Below are 26,386 nucleotides of genomic sequence, written 5' to 3' on the forward strand. Positions count from 1 at the left end.
TGAGATCAGCGCGGCCTTTTTATTGAAATTAAAGTATTAATACTGTAGTCTGTGAAAAGCTTTGATTCCCCCCGAGCAGGAAGCAGAAGTAGGTGTGGATGAACGTGGCCGTGGAGAAAAAAAAGAGGAAACATGCAGTCCACCACACAAAAGAAGAACAGGGAATTAAGCGTCTTCTGACAAATTAAAACAAAAAAACATCTTCATCTTCAGCAGCGATACAAAAACGACGCCGCAGGAAAGTCAGCCGTAAAATATTCCAAATAATAATTTAATAGTTGAACCAAAACTCATAAGAATAACAACCATAATAATCATCATAATGCATGTTTGCCGATACTGGAATGCCGAGGAGGTCAGAAAATTCCATGCAGCGAATAGTCGATGGAATCCAAAAGGTTCAAAATCCATCCGTGTGTTGAGAAGAACGGGCCACGCCCACACACATAACACGTGCATATCATTGAAAAGAAAATATGTAACGTCGCTGAGTGGGCCGTTGGGATCGAAGACAGGCCGGCAAAAATGTACAAGGCAGAATTTAAGCAGGAAACTGTACAACTTCTTCAGTCGCGGCGCACAATCAGATACATTTTTCACACTCGCTCTTTTCGATTCCTCCCGACGGTTTATTTATCAAATCCGACGGACACGCCCAGGCGTTGTTCAAAATGGAAGCCATTTTGCAAACAGCTTCCTCGGGCTGACCTGAAAGATCTCGCACGAGGCGACCTCGTCGCATGCAATTCATTCATCAAAGTGTACTTCCGTGTGGCCGACGCTCTCGCCGATAAATATTCGTGAAACAGGGTGGGACGAAGCAAAAAGTAGAAGACCACAATCTGGAAACCGACTGAACGTACAGTAAGTGCCGTTACCCCCGTCCAATATTCCAAAACATTCATGCGATGTAAACGATGAGCAGAAAAATGCAACAAGACGCCAGCTGTACATATTGCATTGGATACGGCTCGGAGCATAATTCATCAGTGGATGGACGGATGGCGGCTGGAAAGCTCGATCGCTTTTGAAATGACGCACTGGCACTAAATGTCACTTCTGTGACGCCGATGCAACGTTTGGACTTCCAACTTTGACGTGTTGACCTGTTTCCTTGGAATTCAAGACCCTAAAGTAGAAACTGAAACGTTCAAAACCAAAAATGATCATGCAGCGGTGCCTTCAGATACGAGTTTTCAAAAACGTGTTTCCAAAACAGCACCATTATCGTATTATACTTTATGGAAACATAACGACAAAGAAAACGTAAAGAGTGACCCAGATCTCTTTTCTTCAATTCAACGGACATTGTGCTGCTCTTTGAGTCAGTTCCTGTGCGTACAAATTCACACGGAGACGCTCACAGGTCCTCAGTCGGCTGAAGCAATATTAGTCGTTTTGCGCAGAGGCTAAAGAATACGTTCCTTTATTGCCACAGTATTGGTCTACCTGTGTTGCGCCACCATTTCTGTTCAAATGTCCATCGTTTCAAGGGATGCTGTTCGTTAGCCTGTCTCTGGCGTTTGTGTTAGCATTAAGATAGTAGGCTATGCATTTTTTTTTTTTTTTTTTGGGGGGGGGGGATACAAAGCTTGTACGTTGTTGAGTTTGACAGACAAGTTGAACTGGGAAGGAAATTCGGGTCATCCGGATCTCAAGACAGCACTGAAATCCACATTTATCCATGAATGAGCTGATCAAATATGGAAACAGAAAAAAAAAAAACAAAATCATCTTGAAGATTTTTTTGTTCATTGAGTTCCAGTTTTTCTCCCAAACGGCTTCGGCCGGCGTTCCCGATCCTGAGCCAAATGTTTTTTTTCTCGCCTCTCTTTTCCTTTCCCGTTTGGTCTTGGCGCCCCAAACGAAAGTTTGTCGTAGCTTTTGAACTGGTGAGAGAATACTGACGATCATGTGACTTCGGCGCCGGGTTGTTCCCGCGACGCGTGCATAGCGTCTTTGGCAAAACGGCTCTGACGGGCGGAAACACTTCAGCACGTTGACTTCTCCTTCTCTCTCTTTCAAGCCTTTTTTTTTTTTTTTTTTTCGCTCAAATGAGCTCGGCAACACGCAAAAGTCGTGACGAACGTGGCGGCTGCTCCAAAGTGCACTTTACTCGCATCCTGCAACGCGCCGCCGAGTCCACCGGAACCGGCCAGAATAAATAGAATATGAATAAATAAATATCAAATAAATAACCTGGCCGTAGACCGACGTCCACCTCAAGTGACGTTTGGATGCACCTCGCCCGCTCACGAGCATGTGTGTGTGTGTGTGTGTGTTTGGGTCAGACTGCCGTCTCCAAGTCCTCGTGGGGGGCAGAAGGAGTTTTTTGGCTGCTCAGGTACGAGGTCAGCTCCGAGTCGCCCTCCGCCTGCTCCACGGGCGTCTTGCCCTGTCAACGACACACACACACACACACACACACACGCCACGCTGTGGAAATCTCGTCGGGCCGACAAAGTTGCCGGGTACCGGGCCGGACCTGAAAGTTGGTTTTCTGGAGCGACGCGCCCGCCTCCACCAGCAGCCGACACACGGCGTGCTGCCTCTGCGAGGCGGCTTTGTGCAAGGCCGTGTCCCCTCTGCGCGCCAAAAATCCACCAATCACATCAGATTAGCATCGCGTCAAGTGCTGACCAAAATGTTGCAAGTCGACATACTTTTCTCTGTCCGGCAAGTCGAGGAGAACTTTGGATCCTTGAGGAAAACAAAAATATTTGCGTTGGAAGGACTAAATGAGGGGCATCTGGGCAACATAGAACACGCAATTACCATCATTTCCGGCCTACAATCCGCAACTTTTTTCACACGCTTTCAACCCTGCGATTTATGTGCTGATGCGGCTGATTTGGGGGACTCCAGCGGAAAAAGGTAAGAATGAGACCGGTGGAATATATGTGCCGAGGAAGTGACTCTTCCCGGCCCTGTTAGTGCTGCGCTAGCGTTAGTGCTGTGCTAGCACGTTGCGGCTGTGTTGCTGGCGTGTCTCAGTGATATTTACCAGTAAGTTTTAATTTAACCGGCCCTGTTAGCATTAGCGCTAGCGCGGTGCTAGTGTTAGCTTCAGTGTGGTGCTAGCGTTAAACTCTTTCTGTTTACCGTCTTTCTTTGTAAATATCTCGTGTTTCAACGTGGGCACATGCAGCTTTTACACAGCTGCGGCGTATGTATGTATGTACCAAATGGAATTTCCCTTACGAATCTACTCGGTGAGGCTTGTAACCAGGCGCGCTCCGTAGGCCGGGAATTACGGTAACTATACGGAACAACGGTTGCATTGTTGAAGTGTTTTTTTCTTCTCAGTGTTTCATCTCTTTAGACAATGCCCGTTTGGGTGATTTTCAATCAAATGCAAACTCATCAAAGAAGCAAGCCTGAAAGCTTTCCCGTACCCTGCTGCAGGATGTAGACCACCAGCTGGGCGTGGCCCTTCTGAGACGCTTTATGCAACGCCGAGCAACCCGCGGCGTCTCGCACCAGCAGGCTGACGCCGTGATGGACGCACTCCGACAGCTGCGTGGAGACAACACAACTTCAACACCGGAGCAAGAACACCCAAAAAAAAAAAAAAAAAAAAAAACGAGTTTGCAGGGGTTTTTTTTTTTTTTTTTGGTACCATGGAGAGATCCCCGGAGCTGGCGGCCATCAACAGTGCTGGAATCAAACGAGCAAACGTAAATGTAGAAATTGCATGCGGATGCTGGAGAGTTGACATGAAATTTCACACAACTTTTGGTAAAATAGGATCGATAAACAGCAGCTCGTGTGTACCTTGTTCTTCCGCGGTCAAAGGCGCACTAGAAAGAGACATCACATTTGGAGATTAATCGTCAACAATCCTACGATCTCATAAACGGACGACTGATGCGGCACGAGAGCAAGACGATTCGCACCCGGCGTTGGGCTCCACCACCAGATCGGGCATGCCGCCCGACGGCACCTGGCCCCCCGCGGGGCCCTCGTGCTCCAGGATGAACACCTCGTCCTGGCAAATTTCCGTGACAAAGTGCAGGTGTTCCTAGAAAGGTCAAAATTATGAAACATGACGCTTTATTTCAATTGAAGAATTGCTTTGGCAAGGGGGCTTCATTTGCGACCGGTTTCTCTTTGGTACCTGCGCCTTGTCGATGCGGTAAAAGCGGTCGGCCGAAGTGGCTGCGGAACATTGGGGAGGAGAGGACGAAAAACAAACAAAACAAAAGAGACAAAATTATGATGTCACGCGTGTCAAAGAGTGTAAAAGTAATACTTTGAACTGACAATCCAAAAAGCTCCAGCTGGAAGAGAGTCTGCCAGCCGAGATGGTCCTGGGCATTCCCCGGCTCTCATCCTGCACCCAAAACAAACAAAGTTACAGAGTACAAATACTCGGGTACTTGGTACAAAACACTCCGAAACAGCCAGCGGTGGGAAGTGCACTGCCAAATACTTTTTAAGTGTGCTTCAATATACTAGCTGCTGATTTTCCTGATGACATCGCATGATGTGTGTGGAGGAAACTTTCCAGAACACTTTTCCACCGCCGCTGAAAACTAACAAAGGAACGAGTGGCCACATATGCGGTCGGGCTACCTGGTAGTGCACTCTGTGGCCGAGAGAAGGCGCCTGGTGCAAATCCTGCCCAGCAGAGGGGGGGAAAAAAAAAACCAAAACAAAAAACCCGTCACGGTTGGTTTGAAGAGCAAGAGCGAAGGCCTCACCTCTCGCAGTCTGTCCACGTAGAGTCGGCACGTCTCCAGGTCGCAGTCGCCCCTCACCACCACGATGCCCACCGGGACGGCTGCCGATTCCATTCAGACGCATTCAGGAAAAGCAAATCTTCCACGCACACTCGCGCAACTTACAGATGTCCCGGAGGCGCTCTTTGTCGTACTGCAGCCGGTCGTACTCGTGCAGGCCGATGCGGTTGACCCGCAGCCGCAGACGTTCGGGGACGGCGTGGGGGCTGCCGCGAAAGCGCACGCGTGTCAACCGACGGACGCCGTGGAAACGCCGCCGTCAAATGTACGCAAAACAACAAAAAGGCCGGAGCGCAAGCGCTTCATGTCATTGAAGCGCGGCGGGCGGCGAGGAGGAAGTTGCCGGTCGAACTCCGTCGACGGCAGCGAAGGCGACAAAAAAGAAGCAGCAGAAGCACGCGGACAGGAAAGGAAAGACGACAACATGCTGCTAGCTTCAAAGTTGGGGCAAAATAATGACTAACCCAAGATACATATATATATATATATATTTTACATATATATATATCTGTCGAGCCATGAGGATGACAACAAAAATGAGAAAAGATTTCGTTCTATTTCGCAATTATGGTCATTAACTTAGCTGAACTACACCATGGGAACAACATATTGAATAAAAATACACTCAAAATATTCACGTGATTACTTTTAATGACGTGAATTGATAAAGTAACGTGTTCCGTTTCGAACGTAATTATCGATAAACTCACTGCAGTTTCCTCAAAACACGCGAGCCGGGTTAGTTGAAATTGCGCAAAGGGTTAATTGTGTTACTTCTTAAAAGCGATGCAAGCTATTCAAGGGAAGATGAATTTTTTATTTTACCATTACAAACTAGTCAGAGAAATGAATAAAAAAAAATAAGCGACGAGACAGCTAAAAGGTTGCAAGAAAGACTCCATGACTCTCGATGATGATGATGATGATGTCATGTCACTCGCTCGACGGCGCGACTGCAACGCGCCCGATCGACGGCGAAGAGGACGCCTGGAGATCCGTCGGAATGCGCACGCACACAAACGGCGACAGATCGTTGACAGCGGGTGAGGTACTTACACAGAGAAGGAGTCGGGGGGAGCAGAGAGGCGGCGCAGATCCGCTGCACACACCTTCTGAATACTAGCGGCCACGCAAACACACACAAGAGAGGATGGGGGGGGGGGGGGGGTTGAAACGATGACACGTGTGGCGGAGGCAGAAAGATGGAGGGAGAGAGGAGGACAAAGAGGACGGAGAGGTGGAGAAAAGAGGTCAATTGAGGCAGGAAGCCACAAAAGTTACTGCGTACTTGCCGCCGTTTGCTCGCTACAGACGCGCCGCAAAATTGCGGGAAAAAAGGCGCTTAGCACACCTCCAACTTGCAACCAGTTGGAAGTAGCGAACACCACGCGTACGTCGTCCAGCCTCAGTTGACGACATTCATCCGAGTTTCAGAACATTTCTCTGCCTCGTAATCATCATGCCCGATCGTTGTCTTTCGACTGGAAAGCTGTGCCGAGAGCGACGCGCCGGCGCCGTCATTACGCTCACTTTGCCTTGCTGGCAAATATTCCACTTTGGGTTTTTGCAGTGCGCAACACGACATACACACACACACACACACAGCGTTAGACATGAAAAAGATTAGTGCGGTGCACGACTGGAGGAGTGTTAGTCGCAACACAATCGAGGCAAACGTGGACGTTGTGGTTGTTGTGCGGTTGCGTTGCGTTTGTGCGTGCGTGGGACTCACTCGTTGAGCAGCGGCACCGACGTGCGTCTCTTGCTCTTCTGGACCATGTTGGCCTGGTTGCGCAAGGAGATGCGCAGGGTGCACGGCGCCAAGCGGCACGGCTCGCCGTCCACCTGCACGGGCCGAGGCGTCGCCGTCAGCCGCCTCGCAAATGCACCCGAGTAGAAAATACCCACCCGTGCTCCCAATTGGCCTCCAAAAGTCTTACTGCTGATTGAGTCACAATTATTTAGCAATTTCGGGGGCTTAAAATATAACAAAATCAAAATGTTAGCAGGGTCTGCTGAAGTGCAAAGTGTCCCGCCTATTTTGCCAACTTTCACACAACCGCAGGCCAAATCTCGATCTCAAACGCCGTTCGAATCCGCGAGTGCACGGCCAATTCTGAACGGACGCACCTGCACGGGAACGGTCTTGAAGGTGGTGAGGACCACCTCTCTGCACTGGTGCAGCCTCTCGCCGTGACCGCCCACCTGTAGCGCCGCCTGGAGGACACGAGGTCGGAAAAAACAAACGGGAAGTCAGTCTTAAGTTCTGCATCCCTTTGGCAACAATCGATCCAGTCCAGTCCAGTCCAGTCCAGTCGAGTCCCCCACTAAATGTTGAGCAAGCCAAACTTGGAGACAAATTCCTTGTGTGTTTTTACACACTTGGGCAATAAACCAGATTCTGATTCGGACTTGGCTGAAGCCAGTCCGAAATCCAATCCAAATATTTCCAAAAAGTCACGTGTTTAAGGTCAAGTCAAAGTCCGGACGAGCCTTCCGTACGTTTTAGTCCGGCGGCGGTGCGTAAAATTACCAGCGAGGCCACGGTGAAGCCGATGACCTCGATGCAGCCGTCGTCGTGGCGCTGCGGCTCGAAGTCGCGGTGGTCGCCGGTGTTGCCCCAGGGCATGGTGCCCGCACAGTACCTGCACCGTAAGCGTAGCGAGAGCGCCGTTAGCGCGAGTGCGGCGGCGAGCGCCGAGCGAGACCCACCTGGGAATGTTTAGAAACACAATGCACTGGAATTTCAGATCCTGGATCTTGGGAGTCAGGTCGGTGCCGTCACACTGGAAAGCACACATAGGAACGCGTTGAACACTTAGTCAGTCGTGCGTCAAATCGGATTTCACCATTGAAATCAATTGAAATGCCATTAATTGGTTCCAGTCCCGGCAAGTGGCTGCAATTTTGGGGTTGGGTTTTTATTCTGGTATTCATGTGTTGCAATTTGCAATTACACCAATAACATCAAGATGAGATTTTTGAGGAAATTTGAAACAAAAAAAAAAAACATTTAACTGCTTTGCATGTCAACCTCCAGATTTCGGTACAATATTTAACTTTACAAATCATTACATTTTCTGATTATTTTCCTATAACCTGTACAGTGTATCTTTTCGGCGGTACTTTTTCCATATCGAATGCATCAGATTTGTCTCGATGCGAGCGTCGCCATGGCAGCCACGGCGAACGTGAACTCACCACCACTCGGACGTGCTTGGACAGGTCCCGCGAGCTTCTCTGGAGGAAATCCGAGAAGGCGGCCTGCGGCAACGCATACACGCAAAGGGTTTGTTACACTTCCATCATCTCCACAATTTCTTGAAAAAAAAAACATCAAAAAATTTCCTCATAACATGAAAGCAAATCTGCGCATTAGTATAAATGTGCACCGTCCTGGTGCTACTAGGGAAGTACTAGTGACAGTCGTAGTACTTGTAGCACGCAGCTCTCAAATTGGGCACTTTTGCCTGACTAGTAACAAGCCGAAGGTAAAAAAAAAAAAAAAAAAAAGATGGAGGCTCACTCCTGCGTAGAACATCTTGTTGCGGAAGCGGCTGTTAAACTTTTCAGGGTTGGCCTCTGCGACAGAAAAACAAAACAGAACAGGAAGCGTACATGAGATGAGAGCAAAAAGCAAGAGAGGAGGTTAAAAATAGAACGCAAGTGGAGGAGGAGGAGGAGGAGGCGGCGGTTAACGGACGAAGAGAAAGGGATGCCACCCACCTCGGGACTCGTGGAACTCCAAAGTGACGTGAGCGTCGAAGCCCAGGCTGAAGTAGTTGTTGAAGACGTCGAGAGGCAGCTGAGGGCGCCACAGAAATGACACTTTGCGAGTCGGCATCCGAAAGGGTCTGCTTCGGGGTTCGGCGTTCACACCAAAATAAATCCGACCCCCCACCCCCCGCGTCTCCTCGGGCCTAACCTTCTGCGTGCCGTCCTCCGGCTGCCCCTCCTCGCCGCTCTTCTCCACCTGCAGGTTCCACCGGTCCAGCTGCACCACCGAGCCGTCCTCCACGTGACCCAGAACTTTGGACACGGGTTCGTCCGTGTAGCCCTGCGGCGGTCGGGCGAGCGAGCGAGCGAGCGCTGGTCAACGCGCGGCACTTTCGCTTTCTGTCGTCAGCAGAAACCTCACGCGCGGCGTCGTACGAGTCTTCCGCATCTCGCGCTACGAGTAGCGAGCCGATTTGCCTTCCGAGTAACGTGTCGGTGTTCTACTCGTGTACCCGATTTGCTCCAGTGTGCTGAACTGGACTACGGCGTACATGTGGAATTCGGCGCACTAGTAGGACTTCGGAACTCGCAGAAAAGTGGATTGAAACCATGCAGAGGGAGAACAAAAGTGTCCACGTGACGCAAAGGTCAAGCGTGCAGAACAGGAAACTCGTAAACTTCCCGGAATGCGGGCGAAGGATTCTTGTAAGGACAAAAAGTATTGGGACACCTCCAGGAACTGAAAAGTGGAACATTTTGAATCAAGTTTTAGATCAGTAACCTGATGATTGAAACACCACTAGCGACCTTCCTCTTTTTTGTGATGATACAAACGAGCATAATTCCAAGATGACAAAAATGAAACGACGCGATGAGCTGTGCTAAAAAGGCACATGAAGCCAAACGCTTTTGCTTTTGTTGTTTTTTTTTTTTTTTTTTTTTGTCCAGTGGTTCAAGGTTTAGAAACTCACCCCGCCCCAGTTGAGCGTCCTGGCGAGGTCGTTTCCTGTTCCCAGAGGAAGGACGGCCACCGGAGGCTGGGGGTTCATCTGCAGCTCGTCCAGCGTGGACAGGATCCATCCCACCTACGCGGAAACGCAGACGCGCAACGCACACTTTGCAGCTTTCGGGTTTTCGAGAAGAACACACAAAGAACTGCGGGGAGAAGTGTCAGGGTCTGTGCCTTTAAAAGCGGCGGGGCGTACGCCATCAGTCTGCGTGTGAGCGCGCGGTTGTGAGCTGTGGCTGACAGCAGCTCCTGCGTGAGTACGCTTATTGCATTTGCGTGACTTATTGTCTTCCCGTCGTTCAAAAAATGTCTGAAAAGGGGGGGGGGGGGGAGGAAGGAAGGAAGGAAGTGTAACTTTACCGTCCCGTCTCCACCGCAGGCCAGGATCCTCAAGTTTGGCACTTTCCGATACAAATCCAATCTGAGGGTGGGAGAGGTGGAAAAAGCACGCTTGACGTTTAGCCATGGCAAGCCAGCGGCCGAGCGGGACACTTACGCCTCCCGAAGGCCGCCTTGCGACAGGTCGAAGACCTGCCGCGGGTTCAAGATCCACATGAACATCTGGAGCAGCTTGGCGCCCTGCGGACAGGAAGCAGATGGGCTTGGCTGGCGAGAGACGACCTCCGACCCCGCGGCGTCTGGGCCGAAGGGTCGCGTGAAGGAGGAGCGTCAAAGGGAGCCGACCTGGTTGCCGCCGCTCTTCGGGTTGACGAAGACCAGGATGGGCTTCATGAGCGGCGAGGGCAGCGGCTTCAGCATGAACGGTCGCCATTTGGAGTCCTGAGGGGACCGCAGCGGCCTTCAATTCATTCCACCCCCCCCCCGGTCCCAAGTCCTGCCCTCCCCAGGTCCTTCGCTCACTTACGTCGGGCCCCTTTTTGCTGGTCCTGCGCTTGAAAGACGTCCGCTTTTTCCTCCTGGCCGAGTTCTTGAGCGAGTTCTACGCGGGGGGGGAGTCCGGCGGTTAGCTCAGCGGTAACGCGAGGCCGCCGCGGAGGAGCCTGTGTGATGCGTGCGCGTGCCTGCGGTTTCCTGACTTTGATGATCCAGGACGGGGGCACGATGACGCCGGCGTGAGCCCCCAGGGAGCAGGGCTCCTCGATCTGGTGCAGCATGAAGCACGTCACCTTGTTGTGGAACTGCCGCCGCCGCAACACAACACAATTATTAGCTGACGAAGCCTCGCGAAAGAGCGACGGGGCGTTGTGGTTTTGGAGTGCAGCTGAACAGTTTTCGAGATGCGGGCTGTGCACGTGACTCGGCGCAAAAATGAAAAAGGTCCCGGCCGCAAGCGGGGTGACTTACGGCCTGTTTGCACCACGAACAGCTGATGGCGATGATTTCTTTACTGTGGAAAAACTTCTGCTGAAAGCTCTGCGGAAAAAGACAACAAGAAAACAAAAGAAAACGCTCGAACCGAGTTGGCGTTGACGTTTGGGCACCGACCTTTCCGCACGTCTTGCACTTCCCCTCCTGCCTCCGCCGGTGCACCCAGTGATGCCTCAGCACGTTCTGCTGTCGGGCAGGACAGGCGAGGTCGCACGTTACTCCCGACGTGACGCCGCACGTTGCCCGCGGACCCGAGACAAGCCGGCCACTTACGTCTCGGAGGCAGCGCGATCCTCCCTCTCTGAAGGTCGGCTTGCACCTGAAGTTGATCTCCACGCAAGACGGCCAATAGATGGCGTACGCGTCACGTTGTGGCTTTTGGGCTCCCGCGCGGGACGGCTTACCTTTTCTAGCGGCTCCATGCAACTGGTGTGAACGACGATCTTGCAGGCGGCGCATTTCCTCCTGGGCGCAGACTTCTTTAAGGGTAAACACACACAAGGTTGCGGCCTATAGAAAGAGCTTCTTTTGGGAGCTCGAGCATGGCGCACATTTCACGAGGAAACATCGGAGCCAGCTCAAATTTCTAGGGTGACTTCATTATTGGAGGATTCCTGGAATGAACCAAAATTACTCAAATGGAAAGGGCGGGGGTGGGGGGTGGGGGGTGGGAAACTAGACATGTCTACTAAATATAGGGCTGCAAAAATGGCTGCTGAAAGAAAAACGGCAGACTTCCTGCAGTCCATTTGTTTTTTCTTTTGATGAAGCTAATCGTGACATATAGCTAGCAAGTTTCATGTTGCCAAGTGATTACTGGACGCAGGGGCCGACTTTTCAAAAACGATAAATTCCAGGTCGCCGTGTCCTTTCCCGGGGCTCCAAAAAGCGCCGATAGACTGAATATTCATTCATCTGGCACGGCGACTTCTGTTCTGGTGGACTTCTTTTTACCAAGCGTGTGCGTTTATTCATTTTTGAACTCTTCTGGGGCGGCTCACCGCGGCCTTGACGAGGCAGGCGTCCTCTCCCAGGTAGCAGAGCTCGCCCGAGCAGCTGGTCTCCATCCACAGGTGGTCCCCGTTGACCGCGTTCTCCTGCCGGGCGAGGTCAAAGGTCAGTGGTAAATGATCTGCTTATGATATTCATCTCTGAGCAGTTTTAGTCCCGCAATTAGTCTCCCGTGACAATGCAAATCAAACTGACCCGCGATGGCGTTTGAAACTCTATCAAAACCACAAACAGTCGCTGATTTCATTTCTGCAAATGGTTTATTCCTGTGTAATTATTACAATGACACCCGCTCCCCTCGGGCAGGAGGCTACGGAGCACGCGATGCAGGACCGCCGGGCTGAGGAAGCGGTTTGACGTATGGCATCCGTGTTCCATGTTCACGCCCCCAAAGAGCCCATACTGTGCGTTTGAAAACCCAAATGAAGACCTTGAGCGCAAACGTCCGCCCAGCTCTGCGCTAGATGATTTCATGGCGCACTTCAACTGCGAGAGCGCGCCGCGAGCATGTCGAGCACATAATTGCCACCGTCGAGTGGGATGACACTTGTTTGGACGTAAACGACGCCACTCAATTCAAGCCCTGATGTTTTGTTAATGAGCGGTTATTGAGAACATTGATTACACGCCGCCGCGTGCGTCGTGCGAAAGGCCGGCGGCCCGCCGAAGGAAGGAAGGAAGGAAGGAAGGAAGGAAGGAAGGAAACATCTCAGCGGTCGGAGCCACAGGGGGGAGTCAGGCCAGTGTGGATTGGCACCTTCCAATGAATCCATCACGCAGCGCCAGTGAATCAATTTGTGGCGAATGACTTCATAGCAAGCAGTGAACAAAAAAAAAAAGCTGTTTATTCCGACTCCCAGTTGAAGTTGACTGGAAAATTAAACGTTTAAAAAAAAAAAAAAAAAAAACCTTGTTTGGGTTGATACTAACGCAGACAATGCAAAACGCCATAGACGGGCTAACAAGTAGCATCTGTGCCATGGTGTTTTGCTTAAATTTCAACAAAGGTGAAACACATGTAGCCAGACAATCGAATAAGCGCAGGCATATATTATTTATCCTCGCCGATGACTGTGGAATTTTGACCGGCTCTATAAATCGTCACGTGTGTACCTGCCCATAAGTCACACTTTGACAGATGAGGTATTCTGAGGTGACAAAATATGTTTGAAATCCTTTCAAAAGTAACAAACCCGAAAAAATTTCCTTCTGGAGTCTCGGTTCTCTTTTTTTTTTTTCTTCTTCTTCTTCTTCTTTTTTTTGGATCGCCGCCTCCTCAAATGTAAACGCTTCCTCCTTTGATGATCCATTTGTGCCGCAGTCGACTAAAAATAGCCGCGGTAAAGAAGCAGTTTAGCCGTCGCCTCGTCGGATTGTGACAAACGCATAAAAGACAAAGGACGGGCCCTTTGAAAAGATTCTGATGCGGCCGCACGATATTCTCCGTGCTGTAAACGGACGAGAAAAATGAACGTCAGCGCGCCGGAGTGCCGTCGACGGGCAATTTGCGGCTCAAGTGCGGTTCGTAACGGACCGGCAGGCAGCGGAGGGCTTGAAAACATCCGTTTGGCTTGAAGGGGGGGATGAGTCAGGAAGAAAAGCTTTGGAAAAAAATAAAAAGCTAAAATATCTCCACGGACAATTCGGCAGGAGGAGCGTGCCGAGTGGGAAAGCCAAAGTGGGCTTGGGGTCGCGTCAGGCCGAGTGGCCGAGCGATGGCGGCAACGTGCTCGCTTTCGGGCCGGCGTCAACAAAACAGAATTCCTCAAACGGATCCCACCGAATGTTTGGAGACTTCCACGAGAGACTACGATAGCGCAACGGACTTCTAATTTTTGTTCTTCAACACTCAAAATTGGTTCATCGTGCGCAAAAGCAAAAGATGGCCTGCACACAAACCAATACGAGATCGATTGAGCCCTCGTACGGCTCGTCTCGCTTATTAGAATCCACTTTTGAAAGCCATACACACACAAAAAATAAAAAATACATATTTTGTGCAGTTTGTGCATATTTGAGTGTTGCTGCGTGAGTGGCCGGGTGTGAGCTGCGGCTGACAGCAGCTTTTCACAACAGGATATTTTTACTTGGATTTGTTTCGCTTTGACTGACCGTCCAGTCCATGCAGGTGCGCGGCTCCTTGCTGGGCCCGTTGGAGGCGGGGGGCGGGGCGGGCTGCGGCGGGCCCAGGTGCTGGAGGCCCGAGCGGGAGATGGCTTTCCTGGGGGGAGGGGGGGGGGGGAAACACAAATGAGCCTCCGAGAAATCATAACAAAATGATTGCATTGCAAAAGTTGATTCGTTTCAATGAGTTGTGCTCGTTTCTTCTTTTTTTTTCTCCAGTCCAATCAGATTTCCAACTGTATGTGTTGCCATGTAAATGTAATCTGCCCAAGACCTTCGCGATCAGAAATGCAAAAAAAAAATGTAACATTAATGATAAAACTTGTAATGATGAGCTGTCATATTCTATTTTGGGTAGTTTCTATAAGTGCGACAGGGCGGCGTCAGTCGACGGCGGACGGCCACCAGAAACCGAACGAAGGCGAGGCCAGCCGCGGACACTGAAAAATGTCAAAATTACAGCGAGAAGGTCATGAATTATTCACGGCGTGCCCGCACACGTCGGGCCGGGCGGGAACACGACGTTCAGACTTTGTGCCGCCGACCGCCGAGACTCGACAATCGGCAGTCGGACTCGTTCGCGCTTCTCTGCAAAGTCGTTTGTGCCAATCCAAGTCCAAATTTCAAAAAGAGGCCCGTTTTTTTTTTTTGCTTCCATTTTGGATTCAAAGTCCGAATTTCAGAGGACGAAGTGCAAAATCCTGAAAGTCGAAGTCTTTCATCGCAATTCCACAACATTTGTCCAACTTGATTTGAGCACGCCGTTTTGTTTTTATTCTTCATTCTTTCTAATTCGATTTGACAAAATGAAATCAAAAAAACCACAAAAGTGATTTTTCAAAATCCAATTTCCGCCACAAAGCCGAGTGCGATTTTGATCATGAAACGGTGTCATTACAGAGAGAATTCGTCAAGCTGTGTTGTCTCATCAGCACGTAAAAGTTCCACGTGTATTGAAAAAAAAATGAAAACAGTGAAGTCGACGTGATTTAGAAAGTACCAAATTGTCCACGTTGTAATATTTGGCTGACAGATGGCGGGCGAAATTGCTTGTGGCGCCGCTAACAAGCTAACGCCCCTTTATGAATAATCGCCACCAAACTTACGGATCAGGCGAACCCCAGCAAATCAATATGAAAATCAAAAATGAATTTACAAAAACAAAGCAACGTTTTTGTTTGTTGCGTCAAATGAAGAGAGTATAATAATCGACAACTTTTTCAGTTTGGGTGGGGATTTTCCAGCGAACGGAAAAGGATCCAGAGATGGTCGCGCCACCCAGCTTGAACGTGTCGGCGTCCGTTGGGGCCGTCGGTCTGGGGCGGGGGTGTGGGGTGGGGGCGGGGGGGGGGGGAGGTGTCCATGCCGCCGGCGGACAAAGAGGAGTTTGTTTACACGTCCTGCAACCTGATGACACGCTCGCACGAGGCTCCTGGGATAAAAATAGCACTGCGTGGGTGACAACTGCAGAAATGCGGAGACGTGTGGTGACTGGTCGCTGGACAGATGACCCCCGAAACCCCCCCCACCCCCCACACACACACACACACAAAGAGATTTTATTACGAGAGGCAAATAATAAGCTGCGTTAACAACACGACCTATTGGCCGACTCTGCGGTTTCACATCACCTGCCGCGCAGCGCGAGCGTGTCGACGCCGAGGACCGAAGTCAAAGTCAGCCCGGGCGAAAAGCGACGAGTGACGGAAACACCGGACAACATGTCGCCAATTAAGTTTCTTTGTTTGACCGCTCTTACATGCTTTACACATTTCAGTCTATCAAAATCTTTTTTAAACTACTTCTCAGCGCCTTTTTTGCGCTCTTAAAAATTGGAGACAATCACATCACATCGTTTCTGAAAAGGAAAAGAAGACTCGCAAGGTCCTCAGCCACTCAGTTATAAAAGCTTCAAGCAACACGAGTCATATTTTGGCACTTGGCTGGCGTGTCGGCGCCAGGCTACAACGTCGAAGTGAATTGAGGAACTTCGTTCAGACAAAAGGAGAGCTTTGCGGCATTTGTAGGCAGGGTCGGGGGGGCTTTCGCCATCCGGCGAGAGTCGACAGTACGGAGAAACGCGCGACGCAGATGGAGAAACGAACACAAGTCGTTCCTCCGCCCGTACGCCGCGCTCTTCCTCATCCTCCCCCTCCTCGTCATCCTCCTTCCTGCAGAGGCGGGCTGTCCGCGTTGCCGTGGAAACGGCGCAGCGGGACGGTCGCGTGCTCATCCGATAATTACGCGGTCGACGGCCGAGGATCCGCTCTGGGAACGCCGCCGCCTGCCGAGCGGCGTCCATTTCGAATGCGACGCGTGTGCTGAAATGTCCCCGTCAGGAGGACGATTCCGCACATGAATTCACGTACTATTGACCTTTGAATCCGCTGATTCCTTTCACTCCCTCTGATACGCATGGAACAAGTTGGGCACACGAGTACAACAATGACGGCGCACTAGTAGAACAATGATGCAAAAACTACATCGTGTTCCTTGGGAGCCAAAAGTGCACTTGTTGACAAGCACCACTTGGTGTACTAGTAGCACCAGTGTTGGGATGCTTTTTGGCTCACGAGTGGGGCAATTTTAGCACATCAGTCCGACAACCTGACTAGTTGCTAGTGAAGCAAAAAACAACTGCCAATTTTTCTCTACTTTGCATTTATGGCTTTGGGAGTGGTACCGACAGCCCACAAATGTTAAGTAGTGCACAGTTTTACCTCTCTAGTAATCCGTGCTTGTCGTACTAGTGTGCAGAAACGCCAGAAGTGGCTTAATAGTGAGGGCAAAGCGCTAGTTGAGCGCGATAGTTGCCCTCGGATGAGATGCTCAACAGCTCGCCCGAGTGAAGTGTTCCGCTTTTGTTCGAACGGGTCCGCTTGGAAAAAAAAAAAAAAAAAACAGAAAAAAGAACGCGGCTCGTTCGCTCGCTCGTTTTGCTCCGTTTGAACTTTTTCAGCGGCGACTTCACGACGGCTGACAAAGCGGCCGCAAGTGGGAGGAGCGCGAGCCGACGGACGCTGCCTTGCGGAGCGCCGGAGGTGATGTCAACGTGACTGTGCAGGACGAGGAGGAGGAGGAGGAGGAGGAAGAGGAGGGGGAGGAGTGTGGGCTCAGCGCCAGCCCAGCCAAATCCGTTTTCGACAGATTCGAGTGTGCCGCCATTTCCGCCGCGCCGTCGTTCAGCAAACCGCAGACGAGCCGCAGAAAATCCGCACGAGGATTCGGACAGGATGAGATTTCGTATTTTGGGCGAGTGAGCGACACCCCCTCAAAAATGGCCCACGAGCAGTTTGATATTTGGGGGGGGGGGGGGGGGGGTTGAAACCCATACATGTCCAATCTTAATTCTGCTGATGTCACACGGAAAAGCTTCTCAGGCGTAAGAGGTCAAAGGTCAGCATTTCTCACTTTCACTCGTTTGGTGATTTGCATTTCGGTCCTCGGAGGTCTCGACCGCAGTGACCTTTGAACTGATGCAGAGCTCATTTTTTTTTTGCGGCACCTTGATGATCCCAAACCGCAAATGAAGTGAAGCGCCGATCGCGAACCTCCGACTGAACCGCCGGCGCTTGATGGTTGCTCGGCTTGTCGTCACTTCAAAATTTCAACTGAATGGCAGTCGGAGTTGCTCGTCTGGATAGTCCGAGCAAAAGCTCCAAACGAAGCGGAGTGCGCCGTCTCTCGCCGTCTCTCGCCGTCGCCCGCCGTCGCCCTCCTGCGACCTGGCGGCACGCCGACGTTTGACGTTGCGCTTTGGCTCGCCCGCCGGACGCCCGAGCCGAGCGCTGCCCGAAGGAACAACACGCGCGACGCCCGAGATGCGCTCGGAAGAGGCCGCCGACGGCGACGGCTGCGCAAACGTTTGGCATCGACCGGCACGTTTCAATTTTCACGCGAGGCCATTTGGAGATGAAGGAACAAAAAAAGCTTCAAAATCCATCATTTTGAAATAAAATGTTCAGTGAAATCTTTTGATTGAACTATGGACAATTTCATGAATTCAACAATTACTTCACAAGGTAAAATATGTTTGAACTAGTTTTCAGAAAAGTTCCAAATTTCACAACGTGGACCGCAAAGCGCGTTTGCGTCTCGCGTGGACGCCACAAGGAACAAATGGTCACCGTTGCGACTTTTTATAAATAAACGACACGCGCGATGACGCAATGCGTTTTGTCAGAAAGACTATTGAGCAGGATATAATGTATATTTACATATTCATATGGTTTCGCTACATTCTTGTTCTAGTTTCGCCCCGAGTGGGAAATAACACGTTCATAAGTAACAAACGGGAAACGACTGCAATCTTTACATTACTCAGCAATACACACAACGGACATTTAACAAACCACAATAGCAGGAAGACATCAACACACACAAATACACAACATTTTTTTTTTGCCAGGAACAAAATACAATAATACACAAGTAGAACTACACGCTGAAATCACACATTGTGTTGTGTACTTGTGTCTCGTGTGGAGACATGTGCAGTGTGTCACAGTAACCCCGACTCGGGAATTGCTCCGCGGACGCGACATTCCTTGCCGTCTTCCGCTGGAGGGGGAGAGGGGGGGGGGGGGCGTTGTTAGCATGCGTGTCAACCTAATTTGAACTCGGGTGCTCGCTAGCACCATCAATGGCCGGTCAAGAATTGCAAACAAGTTCCCTGCGCAGTTTTGCAGATGATTTCACGTCCCCATTAGTTTTCACACAGCTGTCTAGTCGTGAGCACAGTGCCCCCTATTGGTACGGAGTTGACGGTACGCCTTTGAGCAGCAGTTGAACTAGGCTAATTCTAACCCTCAACACACAGAGCAGCGCCACATGCGACAAAACAGAACTGAACGTAAATTTGGACTCGCTTGCGCATTGTCAAGACCGACGAACAAAGGTGGCGGAAAAATGGGCGAGAGGGCGGCCTTCGCGGTCACCCGCTCAATCGCGGATTTTGCGGGAGTCCGTGCGTACGGCGCCAGTGGGCGTGTCTGCGTCACACGGGACACGTAAGTAGTCGTTGGATACCGCAACGCAGCTGAAATCAAAAGATGACAACGAGGAGCGCGATACCACGGCAACCCGAAAAGTGGAAACAGAGGAACTTCCTTCTTTTTGTGGCTCGTTGTGCGTTTTTTTTTTTTTTTTCCCCGCGTCACCGCGGCGCATCCCGTCGCGAGGTTGCGTACAGGAAGTCCGACTCTTTCCTTTCAGACCTTCCTCTCCCTCTATTTATAAGTTCTGCTCCGCCCCCGCCGCGCTACATAATTTCAACTCTCTCCCATTTTCTGCGTTGACGCTTCAAGTGACACAATTCGGACGTCATCTGAGGGGAGGGGAAAAAAAATTGGGGTTAGGGAGGGGGGATATGTGAAAATGTGCCTGCTTTATTGACACCCAGCGTATGAAATATGATGTTCATATTGTACAGTTAGCTTAGCTTAATGCTAACCAAGAATGTAAATCCCCATTCAAGAGCTAACAGAAGTAGCGTTGATGTCGCGTACACGTCCAGGCAATATAACAAGACTCACGGGCATATTTTGTCTTCATCCTTGGGGAAAAAAATACTTTTATACAATATAAATCCAGCCATTTTCTTGGACCGCTTCTCCTCACACGGGCAGCCAGCACGGTTCGCCTACCCAGGCCGTTTCCGGGCGAGAGGCGAGCTGCGCCCCGAACTGCTTCGCCAGTCAATTGCAGCGCACATAGAAAACAAGCAACCATTCACACCTACGGTCAATTTTTGAGTCTTCAGTCAACCTACCGCGCACGTGCCTGGAGAAAGGCCACGCAGGCGGGGCCGGGATTCGAACCCCGGGGCTCAGAGCTGTGAGGCGGACGCGCGAACCGGAGGGCTACGATATTAGCTGTACACTGCGATCAGTAAAATAATATGACTGCATCTTACGGGGGAGCTGTGACCGTCTCCATGTCGAGCCGCATATCTGTCGGGTGGCTACAACTTTCAATATGACAAATGTAATGCTGATTAAGTGTCATTTATGAATTATTCTTGACTTCGATGTCGACACTCGCGCTGTGATTGGTTTGTAATTTGGGTAATTAATAAAACAAACTTGGAAAGCAGCCGTGATGAAAAGTTCCCATCGTATGGGACGAGCGTCTCCTCGCCGCTTTCGCGCGCAGCCAATCAGGGCCCGGCGAGATGTGACATCATCGGAGGAGGGCGACGTTGGCACGCCGCTCACGTCGCAAAGGCGCCAAACGACGACTCGGATTATGATGAGAATTTGGATCCGTGCCATCGTTGCTGTTGAACGCCGGAAGGAGGAGGGGAGGCTGAAAAAGGAGGAGTGGAAGAGAGAAACAAAGGAGGGAACCTGCGAGAGGAGGAGAAGAGAGGCGTTGAGGAGACGTCAGGAGAGCGTGACATCACCAGCACTCCTCCTCCTCCTCCTCCTGCTCTTTCTTTTCTTCCCACTCATCCTCTTCATCGCCCGCCTCCTGTTCCTCCTCTTCCCGGTTCGTCCTTCAACTCTCTCGCTATGCGCTCATCCCTCCGTCCTCCCACTATTCCTTTTTTCTCTCCCTCCATTCCGCACACTGACTCAAGTGAGGGTCAAATTCACATTAGATACGATGACGCAAGATGATTTTTTTTTTTTTTTTTTTCTCTCTCAAAACCTCCCACTCAGAAATGCTGCTGTGAAGCCGAGTTTGCCCGGCAACTTCTCGCCCTTTTTTTTTTTTTAAATCACAATCATCATCATCATCATAATAATATTGCCTTTGCACGTAGATACTAACAAAAGGGGGGTTCTGATCCGCGCGGGTCGTGCGACGAAGCCGCCAAATGGGCGACGGCCAAGCCAAACGCGTTCGCGAGCGCGGCGTCGCGTTAGCGCTTCTCTGACCTCGCCCGCTGAGAATAGACGCACAAGCACGAGATAGGAATACAAACACGGGAAACAACATACAAATAAAAGCATCCAGAAAAGAAGAAGAGAAGTGGGTGGGTGGGGAGGGGGGGGGGGTCACCTGTTTGACTTCCAGTCGCAACTGCCTAATAAAATTCATAATTTGCTAATGAACGCCACACGCGCACGCACGCAACGGGCTAAAGATGCCGTCTCGCTAATTGTAGCGCATCCCTGCAGCTGAGGCCTGCCAGCTTGTGCGCGGGGGGGGGCAGCCTACCGACGTGTGCTTGAGCCAAAACGAAAAGCAGGTGGTTGAAACGCTCGACTACAAACTCGCAACGTGCGTTTCGGCGTTGGGAATCTATTTGCGTGCGTGTGAGATTCATGAGATCCGATCGCTTGTCCGTAATCTCACCTGCGGGAACGAGCGCGAGCCGACATTTTTTTTTTTTTTTTTTTTTGCGATTCTGCCTTCGCTCGGAAAGGTCAAGTCCCCGCAATGAGGAAATAAAACTCTCGTCAATTGAATGCATTTGAGAAAATGAGGCTTCGTTCTTTGACGCTCCGCCCACTTATCACCTGTCAATCAAATACCAATCCAACTATCAGGAAAAATGGACGCTATTTCATCAAACATCTTTTTCATGCCTACACACGACAACACGTTTAAAGCCTCCGGCTCGTTGCGGGGAATTTCCGCGCTGCAACAACGAGGCGCTCTAAAGCCGCCGCACCACCGCGAAGCCCCAGTCCACGCGCCAGCTGTCACCTCGGATTTTCCCCCACTTTCCTCGCTCTCCTACCTTTCTCTACGCGCAATGCGTGCACTTGTGGCCACGAACGAGGCGCTCTAAAGCGGCCACGTCGGCCGATTATCCGACGATAAGAACTATTGTTGGAGTGTAGACATAACTAGCTAGCTAACGGCACTTGGTGGCAACCACTGATGCCAAAGAAGACGCTCAACTAACAAAGTGATGTGTGGCAGTCAAGATGTCGCCAAATAAAATGCCAAGTAGGAAAGACGCAATTGGAACGTCTTATAAGATGCGTCGCGCTGACATAAGCTAACAACAAGCTCGGGTGGAATGAAAAGATGAGTTTCCGGAGTTAGCCGAGAACAAGAAGTGTACAAGAAGCCATTTTCCAGCGAGACAAAGTGCCAACGCGACTCGCTGATTGAGTCGGCGTCACCTCAGCAGGTTCATTTCGGGCGCGGAGCAGACAGATGGGCTCGCTGGAAGGACACGAGGGAACCGGGGTGGGAGGGTGTACCTCAGGGGGCGCCGCTAGGCACCCTGCAGTGTGCCCATTGTTGGCCTGAGAAAGGTCAGTCGCGCGACTGCGACGGCGTTTAGCTCTACTGCGCAAGGCTCGTTGCGACGCGTTCAAGTGTTGCAGGATTTCCTGTGGATGTGACACAAGATGGAGGAATAATTGACCAACGTTTTCTTGCGACGGCGCCGCTTTTTCTTCTCTCCTCTTTTTTCCCCTCTTTCTTTTTTTAGCTTCCTTTCCAACGCGGGGAAAAGCCTCTTACAGCCAGACGACAAATAAAGCGCACCCCCTCCTCCCCCCGGCCCACCCGCCACTCATCAGCCAATCTCACTTCACGCCCGGCTCAGTGAATTACGGCAAAAGAAGCCGCGACGTTTGCGCTACCGAACGCCGCCGACCCGGCGGGGCGGAGGAGGAGCAGGCGCGCGGAGAAATCCAATTTCGACCGTCTTCTCCTGTGCCCGTAAAATATTCAAAAGTGCCTTCAACAGCGCAACGCTTAGTTATGAAAAAATACAAAAAGTCACCATTAAAAAATCCCAAACGGCGCCCACGTGAGACATAAAAGGAGATTTCGGAGCGCTCGCTCGGTATTCATCTCGTTCGCGCCACCGCCGCCATTTTGCTCTATGGACAAAAGCGACGCCACGTGTGACAACGGGCAAAAATAATAAAATAGAAATTACATTCAAAAAGACAAAAAAAAAATCTCTCAATTTAAAAAAAAATATATCATAAAATAAAATATCTTGACAAAACGATGTCAGGTGAAATGAAAAATCAAGGTGGGCCCGACACGGAAGCTGCCACGCGAGCGCCACACTTGACCTTTAACCTTTTCCCAGGACTTAACGCGTCAGGCGCCGACGACGCGCGAGCTGCTCGTGCGACCTCTCCGAGCTGTCGGGAAATCCCCCCCGCCCCCACCCCCAGAGGCCGCCGCGCCGTCCCGTCCCTGCCCGGTTGCCACGACGACGGAGATGGGGCGAGATGACAAAGGACATTTGGTTTGGATGACTGGAATTTGCGGCCTTTGAGATCTTACCTTTATTTTATTCATGTAGAGTATGGATTGAAACATTTTAGCCTGCAATATGGGAAACTACGGTCGCCAACTTCACGGAATAAGAAACGCGTGACCGTTGCTTTGTGGCCATTTCTCCGCTTTGCTTCCCGAGGCCGCGAAAAGCCGACGACGGCGCGGAACAACTTGTCACTGGGGCTTCAACACCCCCCAACGAGGCCAACTGCTCCGCCCCTGTGCCTTGAAGAGCCCCCGAGCAGAGGTGGGGAGCCCGCTTAGCGCCCGAGCGGCTAATTGGACGACGAACGACAGTCTCGCTGACTAATTTGCGCTCGCAAACGCGCACCAAGAAAGAAATCCTCTCGGCGGGGGCCGTCAAGCCGAAGAATGGACGGAGGAAGGGACAATATTGCGGAAACACACACACGAGCGTGACGAATGTCTGGCGGATACGTGCTGCCATGAACACACGTTGGCAGAAGAAAGCCCCCGGCCCCCATCCCGGCCCCCATCCCGGCCCCCCATCCACGCTGCATTCGGTGCCCGACGCCGTCTTTCCACATTTGGTCATTGGCAGCAGCGGACGCTCCAAAGCAGACGACCCCGCTACGACCCCGTCACGCCGTTCCTGAGCAAAACGCGGAAAAGCTCCCAGGAGGGGGGGGGGGCTCCTGGGGCCAGACGGATGCCCCCCCCCCCAAGATTTCATTCCCTTTACAATGAATTGCTTCCTTTCGTAGGCCCCAAAATTTGACGAAAATGCCGAAGCCCGTTTCTGCGACTGCATATTCCGCATTTTGGTAAAAAGTCTCAAGTCGCCAAGCAGCCATTTTTGGGGCCATTCCGGAAAACGGATTTGGGTCTGAGAATTCGGGCCTTCGAGCCTCTTTGCCTCGGCGACTTGAAATCTGCCGGACTTCTCCATGGCGCAAATACGTCTGCTTCCATTCTGCACGTCAAATGGACGATTTTCAGTGGACCTTCAAAGCCAAACGTGATGTTTTTTCCCCGCCTTATCATACCCATGAACGACTTTTTCAAGAGGAGAGAGACAAAACGCTCAAAAGTGTGCGCAAACCAAGTCGGAAAGGAATCAAACGTCGCGACCCAAACACAAGAACAAAAACTGCCTTCCAGTGGACTTTGATGCATTGTGCCTTTTATCTAGCGCGGCGACGATTAACGTTCCATCACGGCTGAAGTCGACCGGGCCGCTTATCCCGACAAACGATTGACGGCACCTTCGCCGGATGCGATCGCTTGAGGCGTTGCGCACATTCCTGACAACTGCGACCGACTTGTGCGCTCACGATCGTCAGCAGATGCCGGTCGCGGCGGGGTGTCGGGCTGCGGCTGGCGTTCGCACAAACAATCGATTCTAGTGTGTGTACGCCCCCCCCCCCCCGCCGCAATGCTCGTAATGTGATGAAAAACGCACAAATCCAGCTGTTTTTAGGAAGGACTGCAAAACTATATTTGCTGATTCAAAATTGAATCGGGCATCACAACCGTCTTCTTCGCCAAAGCTCCGAACAATGTATCGTTGTTCACCTTTCCATGCCAAGGACGGATACCCACGGGCAGAACAATTGAATAGTACCACCAACACTACTACGAACTATCGAATGTTAAAATATAATGTATGGAACAATAATTCTTGGGAAATGGGACGGTTCATAAAGTCATTGGTGTGTTGTTTTTTTTTTTTTGTGGTCTGTCAAAACACTTTGGAAACACGTTTTGAAACCAAAGTTTCTATCTATCTATGGTAGCGACGTATCTTGTCAGGCTTAAACGTCGCGCGTCAGTACGGTCACGTTTCGGGACAGCGTTGTTGAAGTATTGGCCAATCTGCCCTGGTTCAGTGAATTGAAATCGATAAAGGCAAATCAATGAATCAATGAGTGAGTCAGTCAATCGGTCAATCAGTCCGTCGGTCAACTTACCGATAGGACGTCTGTTTCCGGAACGCCAACCCCCTCAGCTTGTCCTCCAGGCTCTCGTGCTCGATGTCCGGCAGGCTGCTGAACGTGTCGCTGCAGCATCCCGCCGACGTCTCCTCCGAGCCGGCGCCGGATTCCGACTCGCCGCCGTCGGCTCCGAGCGAGGCGGGCGGCCCGCTCGGGCTGGCCGCCGGAGCCTCGGTCGCTGCTCGGGGGTCCATGCCGGTCGGTCCTCGAGCCGGACCCCCCACCGCCGCCGCCGTCGCCGTCGCCAGCGCTCGCCCGACGACGACGACGACGACGGGGAGACTGTGGACGAGGCTTCCGGGAGGAAAAGGCGGAGGCTCGGCGGGCGTGTGGTCCGTCCGGCGCGCGGCCGCTTCGCGACGCTCCTCTCCGGGAGCCCGAGCTGCTCTCCCGTGCGCAGCGAGAGAGAGCCAGCAGAAGTCAACTGTGACTGCCTTGTGACGTCACACCGTCGGAAACTCTCTGCCCATCCTTCAAAATAAGACGACGGACTCGCTGTGAACGCTTTTACAGAGTAAAGGCGCTCATCAAAATGTTGCCTTGTTTGGTGTTTGCCTCTGGTTTTGATTTCGTTTCTTTGAATCCATCTTACATCCATTTCATTTTCATTCTTTCAATAGTTCTCGGGAAAAAGCCGACAAAGAGCGCACGCTCCGAAAAGGTTTCGCAACGCGCGATGAAGCGACCCAACTCAGTCCAACATACGTACATAACTACTTTTGTCAAAATAAAATCCTTTAACATAGTCCTGAGGCAACAAGGCGCCGCTACAAGATGGCAGTCAAGCACTACTTTTGTCCAAATGGAGCTCATCAACTCACTTCGACAGATGCCCGAAGATGGCAAAAGCGGAATTCATTTCAACATACTGCAGTTCCTTGCATATGACATTTTTTTTTTTTTTTTTTTTAATAGTCCTTGAATGATTTCAGTATGGAGCGCTTTGGAGTAAAAGTCTGGCCGTCAATGATCTGGAAATTAGAAAAGAAATACAACTACAAAGCTTTTATTGCGAAGGGCACCTCAAGGAAAGAAGAATAGGATTGCTTGACGCCCAACTGGTTCGGTTTCAGGCGCACGAGAAGCGCAAAAGCCTCTGCAGTCTTCCATCCATCCACGGGGTGCTCGTGTTGCGTGGCATTGTGGGATATTCCCTCTCCTCCTTTCTGCAGCATCACCAGACGGAAAGTAGGGCGGGGGGAGAGGGAGGGGGAGGGGGTCGAAATGAGCACGCAGATGGTGCGTTCAAGGACTCCGGCGCCTCAGTGGTGGAGCAACCGGGACGGAGCGACTCA

The 26,386-nt window shown here is 51.2% G+C and overlaps 1 protein-coding gene across 7 annotated transcripts; it reads right to left on the minus strand.

The window, feature by feature from the left end:
* Nucleotides 1–25,527, minus strand: dgki (diacylglycerol kinase, iota). 7 transcript variants are annotated; one of them, XM_061806556.1, is made up of 34 exons: nucleotides 25,068–25,527; nucleotides 13,921–14,029; nucleotides 11,799–11,894; nucleotides 11,202–11,276; nucleotides 11,071–11,127; nucleotides 10,915–10,983; nucleotides 10,774–10,842; nucleotides 10,491–10,607; nucleotides 10,334–10,408; nucleotides 10,153–10,248; nucleotides 9,965–10,047; nucleotides 9,829–9,889; nucleotides 9,431–9,544; nucleotides 8,668–8,799; nucleotides 8,469–8,547; nucleotides 8,269–8,324; nucleotides 7,944–8,006; nucleotides 7,455–7,528; nucleotides 7,276–7,387; nucleotides 6,873–6,959; nucleotides 6,475–6,587; nucleotides 5,799–5,861; nucleotides 4,848–4,948; nucleotides 4,704–4,783; nucleotides 4,576–4,620; nucleotides 4,264–4,333; nucleotides 4,118–4,158; nucleotides 3,897–4,021; nucleotides 3,775–3,800; nucleotides 3,620–3,657; nucleotides 3,396–3,516; nucleotides 2,664–2,700; nucleotides 2,486–2,585; nucleotides 1–2,395 (listed from the first exon to the last, which is right to left on the minus strand). In XM_061806556.1, the coding sequence occupies exons 1-34, from the start codon at nucleotides 25,283–25,285 to the stop codon at nucleotides 2,288–2,290; spliced, it is 2,910 nt and encodes a 969-aa protein (XP_061662540.1). In that variant the 5' UTR covers nucleotides 25,286–25,527; the 3' UTR covers nucleotides 1–2,287. The 7 variants fall into 7 exon arrangements, with proteins under 7 accessions (XP_061662540.1, XP_061662535.1, XP_061662534.1 ...); XM_061806551.1 differs by having other exon boundaries at nucleotides 10,506–10,607; nucleotides 25,068–25,497; XM_061806550.1 differs by having other exon boundaries at nucleotides 11,202–11,273; nucleotides 25,068–25,494.
* Nucleotides 25,528–26,386: the final 859 nt, after the last annotated feature.

Source organism: Syngnathoides biaculeatus, chromosome 20 (assembly GCF_019802595.1).
Source record: "Syngnathoides biaculeatus isolate LvHL_M chromosome 20, ASM1980259v1, whole genome shotgun sequence".
In the NCBI taxonomy this organism is placed as follows: domain Eukaryota; kingdom Metazoa; phylum Chordata; class Actinopteri; order Syngnathiformes; family Syngnathidae; genus Syngnathoides; species Syngnathoides biaculeatus.

Bases quoted from the DNA above. Each gene is read 5' to 3' on its own strand.
- dgki (XM_061806556.1), bottom strand. From the start codon at position 25,285: ATGGACCCCCGAGCAGCGACCGAGGCTCCGGCGGCCAGCCCGAGCGGG. The intron at 10,249-10,333 runs GTAAGTGAGCGA...CGGTCCCCTCAG, and splicing joins CCAGCAAAAAGGGGCCCGAC to GACTCCAAATGGCGACCGTT. The intron at 8,325-8,468 runs GTGGGTGGCATC...TTTCTGTCGCAG, and splicing joins GGAGTTCCACGAGTCCCGAG to AGGCCAACCCTGAAAAGTTT.